General features: G+C 42.9%; 1 protein-coding gene across 1 annotated transcript; it reads left to right on the forward strand.

Moving 5' to 3' along the window:
• The first annotated feature begins 1,311 nt into the window (after positions 1–1,311).
• On the forward strand, positions 1,312–9,430 carry gaa (alpha glucosidase). Its single transcript, XM_079281238.1, has 19 exons — positions 1,312–2,215; positions 2,535–2,686; positions 3,420–3,585; positions 3,962–4,058; positions 4,183–4,302; positions 4,495–4,613; positions 4,804–4,935; positions 5,184–5,294; positions 5,423–5,536; positions 5,701–5,785; positions 6,003–6,120; positions 6,583–6,716; positions 6,909–7,060; positions 7,304–7,452; positions 7,563–7,704; positions 7,841–7,939; positions 8,392–8,556; positions 8,735–8,887; positions 8,980–9,430. The coding sequence occupies exons 1-19, from the start codon at positions 1,679–1,681 to the stop codon at positions 9,043–9,045; spliced, it is 2,811 nt and encodes a 936-aa protein (XP_079137364.1). The 5' UTR covers positions 1,312–1,678; the 3' UTR covers positions 9,046–9,430.
• Positions 9,431–10,271: the final 841 nt, after the last annotated feature.

Here is a 10,271-nt window from a genome sequence, read left to right on the forward strand (position 1 = left end):
AAAACTCCCCCAGAAACCCCTTTAATGGGGAGAAAAAAGGAAGAAACCTGTGGGAGAGCAATATAGGAGGGATCCCTCTCCCAGGATGGACAGAAGTGCAATGATGTCATGTGTAGAACAGGATAGTGAATTACAACACATTCAATGTAATTACAGCACATTCAATGTATGACACAACCACTGCAGGAGGCAAGACCAGGTCCAGGTATAACCCGGATACACAGGAACCTGTGAGGCAAGAAAGCACAGACACTCTGGTGAAGAAGCAGGTCAATAATGTGCATTAATGATTGTTAATGATACATTAGTGCATTATGTTGTCAATCCTACTACATCAACCTTTGAAGTTCAACTGATAGTGATAGCCCTTTTAGAATATATTAATTTATAGTATAGGAGCTTTGTCTGTTAATCTCTTCATTGTCATCACCACTACACATGTTGGAGCTAAGCCATGTAGTTTAGTAATTAATAAAATGACCTGAAGACCAAAATGGTGGCTGTTTGATTGTAGTTGCAGGCATTCTTCACTCGTAAACTGGGTTGGTCAATACAGGATTAATACATTTGCAATGCAGATGAGTTTAAAAACAACCTAATTTGAAATATGTCATGATTTAAAGAGCGTGAACAACTTTTCAGACATTGTGCGAAGACAAGAATCTAAAATGTTTACCAAGTTACCAGTTGTGGTTTTGATAGCGGTTGCACACACAGGTCATTTTCTGTGTACTTCAATTGAATTAGTGTGGTCATCAGATTTACAGGTACTCAAATAAATGTTATTTACATATCAAATAGTTTTAATAGGTAAACACCACATATTTCTGCAATATCTGTAATTTTTTTTGGAAATTAGGACTTGATCATCAGAGAGAACTCAGATTAAAGAATTATTGAAGTTTGCTGCAACAACCCTTATATACAGTCAATGGCAAAAACACAGAATATTTTATAATTATTTGAAGGGACCCCCCAAAAAAAATCAATGATATATATTTTTTCTCTTACCTGTCGTGCTGTTTATCAATTTTGATTATATTAGTGTGAGTTGCCTTGTGGGCCGTTTACTGCCATACAGTCGCAATATATTCGAGACAAGGCTGATTCCAAAACCGAAATATATGTTTTTTACTTTGTCCATTTAAGTCTGAAATGATGAAAATCGAACTACATTCAGTGAAACTTTTTGTTTTTTGACTGACTTGATGATGTTGTTTTCGTTAATTCACAAAAAATAGAAGAGACGACAGGAAGTGAAGTAGCAACAGTGCTAGTTTTTGACCCAGTGTGCTTGCCCTAGTTTGGCGTTCGCCTGCAGTTTGCACCGTCCTCGCCACAGTTAGTATCTCGTCGTATGTAACTTATGTCAGTCAAACTACTTGTCTGCTTCCTTGCAGCACAACTTGTTTGCTGACACTACTCGCACGTTATTAGGTTGTTGAGAAATGTTGAATGGTAACGTTAGCTCTGACCGCACTGAACCGCTCGGTAGGTAACAGCAAGCTAACAGCTAACCCAACTGTTACTGAGACATTCATTACGGTTCACGTCCACAAAATGAACTACGCCGTGAGTGTAAGTGATCTTTTTCCCCATTAGCTGCTTCATGCATTAGGTACACGTTTCTCTCCCACTGAATACAGTAACACCACAGTGCTTCTCTCGTGAGGAGGACATGACTCTGCTGTCTAACGTCACGGTAGCTGTGCTGCTCCTCGTCTTTGCTCTGTCAACATGTTGGTACATCAACCACGTGTGTGTCCATCAGACCAGACTGGTTAGATCAGACTACGTAAAGCAAAATAAAACAAAATCACACGAACGACTCGGTGATAATCCAACAAAACTGCAGAATAATATAGTGGAAACAAGGGGAGTCCTCCCACAAAGTTTTAAAGAGGCTGATACTTCCAGAGAGGATAAATGCACCATGGCCCCAGAGGGCCGGTTTGATTGTGCCAGGGACCGGCTTCTGAGCCAGAGAGAGTGTGAGGAGAGGGGGTGCTGCTATGCCCCTCTGCCTGAGTCTGCAGGACCACCTTGGTGCTTCTACCCCAGTTTGTACCCTGGCTACCAAATGGGTCCCCTCACTCCCACCACGCGAGGCAAGGAGGCCAGCCTGACCCGAGCCTCCCCCTCACATCTCCCCAGAGATATCTCCGCTTTACACCTAGAAGTCACGGAAGAGACTGCAGGCTGCTTCCACCTCACTGTGAGTACCACTGTGTGCATGAGGCCCCACTACAATTCCCTGTTGATTTGCATGTTAAGTATGGATGACTGTTACGTAGTACGTATGTATTGAAAGAGTAAAATATGTCTTTCTTTTGGCCATTGAGGTTGTTAAAAACATTCAGGAAGTGGTGTTGTAAGCCAATGTGGGCTGAACATTGTGTGAATAACTTAATAATAAAAACTTCCTTCATTCATTCATATGTATGATATCAAGAGATTAGATCTTCTGTTATTCATAGACACAGTTCAATACTGTGTGCTGGTAACAACTGAACTGACACTTATTTTCTCTCAAGTTAAAGGACCCATCATCTCAGAGATATGAAGTCAAACTTCCAGCTGGTGTTCATCAGACCAGAGCTGATACTCAAGATGTCCTTTATTCCACTGAATACCAGTCTGACCCGTTTGGCTTCATAGTGCGGCGCAAATCCAATGGAAGGGTGATGTGAGTAGCTCTGCTCAATTGTTTTACAATTACAATTATATGAATGGCATAACAGCAACTGTATAGTCATACTTATGTCTGTCCTCATCAACAAGTGGGATAGTTCCTTCTGTTATAATTCCATTGTCTACTTGCAGTGTGTTCACGCCTTCATACAGTTCATGTATTCATGTGTTTTCTTGTTAATGTTTACATTCATAATGTATATTTATATGCCTTTTAATTTTTACATTATATATAGTACCCTGCACTTTGATACATTTTCTACTACTTTTACTTAATATTTTTAGTACATTTGTGTATTTTATTTTGCTATTTATCTATAAACAGCATATTTTTTAAATATTTATAAACACTCAGTGGCAACACATGCTAAATCGAATGCAGCAGCTCTTCCTGTACGAAGATAATAATGTTCAGTTTTTAATGACACTCTCAGAAAAGTATTAATTTAACTATATGATCATTAATGAGGTTGTGGTTTGTAGTGGTGCTGTACTGGAGTGAATTCTACTAAAATGTTTTTGCATTAGATTGTACACAGTAGATGAGTCCCACTAAAGTGACATGATGGGAGTGTATTTATTTCCCTATTGAGGCTTTTTGTGCCCAAGATGCTCAAGCTCCGAGCTTGTCTCACGAGCCATGGATGACACGAGGAGTGTGATGATAGTCTTCATCATTCTCATCATGTAGTTCGTGTTTGATTGTTCTCTGCGTCCTGCCCGTCCAGCATGAATACCACAGTCGCTCCTCTGCTGTTTGCTGACCAGTACCTGCAGCTGTCCACCGCACTAGCATCCTCCCTTGTGTCTGGGCTCGGGGAGCATTTCACCTCCCTCCTCCTGGACCTTAACTGGACTCCTCTGACTCTCTGGAACAAAGACATGGTGCCTCATGTGAGTCTTTTGCAGTGGCTCCCAACATCAGGGTCGGGAGCCCAAAAGGGGTCACAAGAAAACTCTGAAGGGTCAAGAGATAATTAACAAGACCTCTAATCTCGTCTAACCTCTTCCAGTCTCCAAACCCTAAAGCTACACTTTTGAACAATGGTAAGGGATGGCAAGTAGTCATTCTAAAGAACATGTCAGCGATTATTATTATGTAAAATATAATAATCCTCTCCCTTTAATTCATAGCACATTAAAACCTCCCCATATATTAAGACTTAAAACCTTTAAATCAAGTCCTATGCAGAACAGTCGGGCTCTTGTCATTTCCTGCCTCTCTGCTGTTGTGTGTTCAAGTTGTAAATGTTGACGCTTGTCTCTGCAGGCTGATGCCAACCTCTATGGCTCGCACCCATTCTACATCGTGCAGGAGGAGGATGGCTCGGCACACGGAGTTTTCCTTCTTAACAGCAATGCCGTCGGTACCAAGCCATCTTTTCCAATAAGACACACACAGAATCCCAGTGTCATTTATGTGTCCTTACCTTCCATACTGAATCTTTTTTTTTTTTTTTTGCTGAACTTTTTTTCCAAATGTCTCTGCAGAAGTGATGTTGCAGCCGACCCCCGCTCTCACCTGGGTGGCCATCGGTGGAATCCTGGACCTCTACGTTTTCTTGGGTCCTGACCCTCAAAGTGTGATAGGACAGTACCTTCAGGTCATTGGTACGTCTTTTCAGTGTTGACATTCACCAACACGTCTTCAGGTAGCAGGAGAAATAGGTGTACATGTGTAGTTTTTAAGTTAGGAAAAACCTGTGAATCCTTGTCTGCTTAACGTTTGAAGAAGCCCTAAGGCAACATGATGAAGAGTTGACATGTTTATGTGTTTCCCTTTTGTAATTTCTTTATCCCCAGGCTATCCTATGATGCCTCCCTATTGGTCGTTGGGTTTTCATCTGTGTCGCTGGGGTTACACAACCACAAATACTACCCGACATGTGGCACAACGCATGCACAATGCAACGTTTCCCATGGTAAGTTAAGTACTCCCAAAGCTCCAAGTGATTATTACAGCTCACATTTTTCACTACATATGTGCATTCATCAAGTCCAATCAACACTTACTAACGCACAATGTAGTTGTGACATCCTCAGATACGTTATCATCAACATTGTACAATACTGACATTAAATTGAGATTATTCAGTTTTTTGTCATCACCAGGATGTGCAGTGGAATGATCTGGACTATGCAAATAAGGACAGGGTATTCACCTTTGACCCCTGGCGATTTGGGGACCTCCCAGAGATGGTGGAGGAATTCCATAAAGGAGGCATGAAGTACATCCTTATCCTGGTGAGACATCTTTTACAGTTTTAACAGACCTCACGACCTGCTGATGCTGATTTAACTATCATTTAATGATTCAGCATTTAATTGAAAAAGGAAAAACACGTGCATCAGTTGTTTAAATCGTTTTTAGTATTGTGTAGTTCTCTAAATGTGCACAAGTAGTCATTGACGATTACAATGTTCTTCCAGTAGATGGCAGCAAAACTCTCTTAACTTGTGACTGCGTCATGGCCTCCTGGTTTGTGACTTAGGACCCGGGGATCAGCAGCACCAGCCCCCCTGGAACTTATTCGCCCTTTGATGATGGACTGAAACGAGACGTCTTCATTAAAAATGCTACAGGACACATCCTGATAGGGAAGGTTAGACTTCCTTTTTTTCGAGGGATGTATGCTTTTCTTTCTCATTGTGTGTGTGTGTGTGTGTGTGTGTGTGTGTGTGTGTGTGTTTGTGTGTGTCAGTCATGCACATATCCATACTGTGTATCTAGGTTTGGCCGGGTCCGACTGCCTTCCCCGACTTCACCAACCCAGAGACCAGGCGCTGGTGGGAGGACTGCATCAGAGAGTTTCATTCTAAAGTTCCTGTGGATGGTCTGTGGATTGTGAGTATTTAAACACAGAGCACAGGTTATGCAGCAACATATCATAATATGTCAGATGTTTTTGTTCTGAGATTTGTACATGTCTGGTTATAGTTTGTGTGCACCTTAAAACCACATAAAGAATAACTTATCCTCTGATGTTTTTCTCCCATGCACCCCTCCAGGATATGAACGAACCAGCCAGCTTTGTGCAGGGCTCAGTGGAGGGCTGTCCTGACAGTGATCTGGAGAACCCGCCCTACACACCCAGTAAGTGTATTGGATCAGTGTCGCACGTTACTAGCATTCAAAGACAAACAAACATTATTGGTTTTACATTTGTAGTCAGTTGATCCGTTGAAGTACATACATGGAAATTGTACAAGATACTATGTCAGTGACGATAGATGCATAACTGATCTTTTCGTCGCTACGTATGCTGCATTCCTTTGTAACCTTTGTGTGTCTCTGACTGTCATACCAACAGGGGTGGTTGGAGGCCAGTTGAACTCGGGAACTCTTTGTATGTCGGCTCAGCAGAAGCTGTCCACCCACTACAACCTGCACAATATGTACGGACTGACTGAAGCCTACGTCACGCACAGGTTAGACCGTGCAGCGGTGCAGATGCAGTTTGCAGAGCTGGCTTTGCGGGAGCTTGGTTATTTCACTGAGTAGCAGAATAAAATAAGTTAAAAGAAGCAAGTAGCAAAGAAAAAATGGCCGGTGATAACACATCAAATCTTTTGACATCAATTGACAGGACAGCCATGCGTGTTTTTACCTTCTAGTCTAGTATAAAAGTGGATCAATAATGTGTCGCATGAACAAAACATCGTAGTGGTAATAAGTAGTGGTACAGCTCATTGAAATCTATATTTCTCTTGCATGTTTGCCAGTGTATGTTAAGATGAAACTACATTGTCTTTGAGGACATGCCAATTTAAATTTTTGAATTGAGTATACTGGAGGCCAATGTGACACCACAGTGGACCGAGTTGTTCTTTGGCTTTTGTATTATTGTCATTGTATACTGCATTCATCCCGGTGTTTGTTGCCATCTTCAGTGCTCTCATGAAGGTACGAGGGAAGAGACCCTTCGTCCTGTCGCGCTCCTCCTTCCCTGGCATCGGACGCTTCTCTGGAGTGTGGACAGGAGACGTCAGGAGCGACTGGGAGCAGCTTCGATACTCCATCCCTGGTGAGGAGATGTCTGACGGGTCATTACACTGTGTTTTTATTATGATCAAACATTGTACCACACGTTTGAATGCACGTGATTATTCAGTGGGGCATTGGCTGGAGAGGGCTCTAGTTTCTAACTGATAGAATTGTGGCCACAGACCATTTGTTGGTTTTAAACAGACCTCTTTGCACCTGCCCGCTCCTGCAGCGGTGCTGCAATTCGGCCTGTTCGGCGTGCCCCTTGTGGGGGCGGACATCTGTGGCTTTGGAGGCAACACCACCGAGGAACTGTGTGTTCGATGGATGCAGCTTGGGGCCTTCTACCCGTTTATGAGAAACCACAATGACAAGTCGAACGCTGTGAGACAGAGACACTGTTTGTGTGTGTTCTATGTGTGTACTTTATGTGCTAACTTGTGTGATTCATTGAGTTAATTCATGTACATTGTTTATATTTACAAGTTACAGTGGTTTATTAGGACGTCACGGTCCGCACCGTATGTTTTTTCCACTGCGTCTGGAGCAGTCCATCTGTTTCATGTATTATCAATAGAGGTAACTCTATATCTTGTCATTGTCTGCGTGTTTCTGTCTGTCCCTCAGCCTCAGGAGCCCTATGTATTTGGGCAGAAGGCCCAGGCAGCCATGCGGAGTGCATTGAACCTTCGTTACTCCCTTCTCCCTTTCCTCTACACACTCTTCCATCATGCACACTCTTCTGCTGCCACCGTGGCCAGGCCTCTCTTCATGGAGTATGTGTCCTCTCTGCCTGCTATTGTCCTATGTGAAATGACTGAGACCACATGCTTCATTTTCGATAACATAGACTTTTTTCTGCTCCTGGTCTATCCGTCCCTCTTAGGTTTCCCACTGACGATAACTGTCAGGCCATAGACCGACAGTTCCTGTGGGGGAGTTCACTTCTCATCAGCCCCGTCTTGGAGCGAGGGGCAGTCGAGCTGGCCGCCTACCTGCCCTCTGGCACGTGGTACAGCCTGCACAATGTGAGCCAAACTCCAATCAATATTTGGTTTGTTTACTGCTAAAGGCAGCCATGTTTGAGGCTTTTTGTAGTAACACGTTACTGGAGTGTTCACCTGGTTCCCTTGGAGGTCTGGTCATCTGTGTGTTGCTCACTAGGGTCAGCCTTTCTACAGTAAGGGTCAGTACCTGCTCCTGCCAGCCCCTCTGGACACCATCAACGCCCATGTGAGGGAAGGACACATTATCCCCCAGCAGGTGGGTGTCTGCTGCCAACATGCAGCTCATTTTACTGACCGTAACACTTTCTGTTAGATTTTTGGTTCAGTGGGAGACAACATGTTGGAGATGAAGTATTGATAAAATATTTTAGGGTGGAAAAATCCTCCCCAAAAAACACGATGTACAATTGAAACCTGGGAAACAGGTGCTCAGAAATCCTGTTTACAATTTCTACTTCTATGTAGCTGAGACTGGTGTCAAATCTAATATTAATTGTTACCTCTTTATCTACGCAGGAACCTTAGTTTTCAGGAAAATGGATGCGACATTAGCGCGTTTGATCAAATGTTGTATCAGGTTGTTTTGAACTATAACTATCATGACATCCCGACTGACGTCTTAAAGCTCAAAAGATAGCCTCAAACACTTCAGAGTGCATTTCGTATAATTTCATCATGTTTTCTTTGATGTGCCTTTTTCTTGTGAAGGAGCCTGCTTTGACAACCGCAGCCTCACGCAGAAACCCTTTCTTCCTGACCGTGGCTCTGTCAGCGGGCGGCTGGGCCCGGGGCGACTTGTTCTGGGATGACGGGGACACACTTCACACTTTCGAAATGGGAAATTATTGTTACGTTATCTTCACTGCTGGGCAGGTAGGGGAGAGACGAGTGATATTTGCTTTGGGGAAAGCTGCAGAGACACTGTTTTGCTTTTTACTGCGCTACTACTTTTCTTTTGTGAATTATGCAATTATGTTTAAATGCTTCAAACCCTTTACCGGATAAATTCAGACAAACAGACCCATAAATGGCCCCTTAATGTCTTCTTCAGTCTCAGGTGGTGAGTGATCCTCTCAGGCTGAATAGGGCCCTGGATGGTCTGGTGCTGGGAGGGCTGCAGGTGTTCGGGGTGCCCTCGCCACCTTTATATGTATTAGCCAATGGGGACAAAGTCAGGGATTTCAATTACCGCAGTGACACCAAGGTGAGTTCATCATGTCTGCTGACATTTGTCTTTGTGTCAAAGAATATAAGCATTAAGTCGAACTCTGTTGGTGTCTCTCTCTCCTACCGCAGGTTTTGACAGTGACCAGCCTCGCGTTGCCGATGTCAGAGGTGTTTACAGTCCAGTGGGCTCTCTGATGCACTGAACTTTATTACCGCTGAACTTTAGGCAGCCTTTGCATTTACTACTGTAAAGATCACACACAAGCTGATTTCTTTGAGCCATCCCAACCATCCTGGAGCTCGAGATGCACGTGATGCTTGAATTTGCCTCTTTTTCTAAATGAGATGCTCTGTAAGTAGCGTGTTTTGAAAGACAAAGGGAGCCATGATCTTGACGTGTCTGATTTTCTTGCGAGGTCGTTTTTGCTGCTAACTGCTACACCGAATCAAGACCATGTAATATCTTGTAAATGTATATAACTTCTAAGACTGTTTATACTTTTTTTGTATTTTTTGAAATCGTGTTTATATGTATTTGTAACTGAAGTGTATTATAAGAATAAATTTGTCTGCAGCGCTGCATGTGAGAGCTTATCAGGTTTCATTTGCTGACTGTTTACTATGACGCTCCTACGATGTTGCATATACTGTTTCATGCCGTCTCTGTAATGAGACCCACAGTACCAACTTGTGTCATTACTTTTTCTCAACATACCACAACATGTAAGTGCAGTAGCATTTGCGTATACCACCAGAATTGTACATGATTTGTTGAATATATAAACAATTTATTCTACTTGAGAATTTCTTTTTAGTTCAAAACATCTAAATGTATAGGTTGAAGGCAGTCATTTGTGTTTTGTTAATTTAGCAAGGGGAGAAATTATTCATTGCCTGAAACTAAAAACGGTTTTAAACGGACAGGTAAAGCCTCCAGCAGCTGTGTGACGAGATCTCTGGTCCTGATGATGGACCAACTGCATTCGAGCTTTTACCGGTGACCTTTAAAACGTCACTTGTGATGAAAGAGTGAGCTCTTTAAGGAGGGGTGGGTCGGATGATGACCTGGGTGAATGTAAAACATATATTTTTCATTTTAAAGTGCAGACATACCCTCGTGAACCTCCGTGTGTTCATTCTAACGTCTGAACGTAACGGTTTGTGGGATATAAAGGCTTCACATTCCGGAAGCAGCGGGATTTGGAAGATTGGTGTGGAGCTGTCCAGTCAAGTTAGACACGCATGAGCAAGTAGTTACAGGAAGTTAGACAACTTTAGCTTACAAATTAAAGCGGCGTGAAGTGCCTTGAGGCGTCAGCGCCGTATTCCTCTAGTAAAAGGCAGGCTTTACTTTGAAATTTACAACCGGAAGTGTATTTTTTTTTTGCTGTAGAAAGAGCAGCAGTTAAACGTGTGGTGTC

The sequence above is a fragment of the Melanostigma gelatinosum genome, assembly GCF_949748355.1.
Source record: "Melanostigma gelatinosum genome assembly, chromosome: 13".
Classification (NCBI taxonomy): Eukaryota; Metazoa; Chordata; class Actinopteri; order Perciformes; family Zoarcidae; genus Melanostigma; species Melanostigma gelatinosum.

Bases quoted from the DNA above. Each gene is read 5' to 3' on its own strand.
- gaa (XM_079281238.1), top strand. From the start codon at position 1,679: ATGACTCTGCTGTCTAACGTCACGGTAGCTGTGCTGCTCCTCGTCTTT. The intron at 4,303-4,494 runs GTACGTCTTTTC...CTTTATCCCCAG, and splicing joins ACAGTACCTTCAGGTCATTG to GCTATCCTATGATGCCTCCC. The intron at 6,717-6,908 runs GTGAGGAGATGT...CCGCTCCTGCAG, and splicing joins GCTTCGATACTCCATCCCTG to CGGTGCTGCAATTCGGCCTG.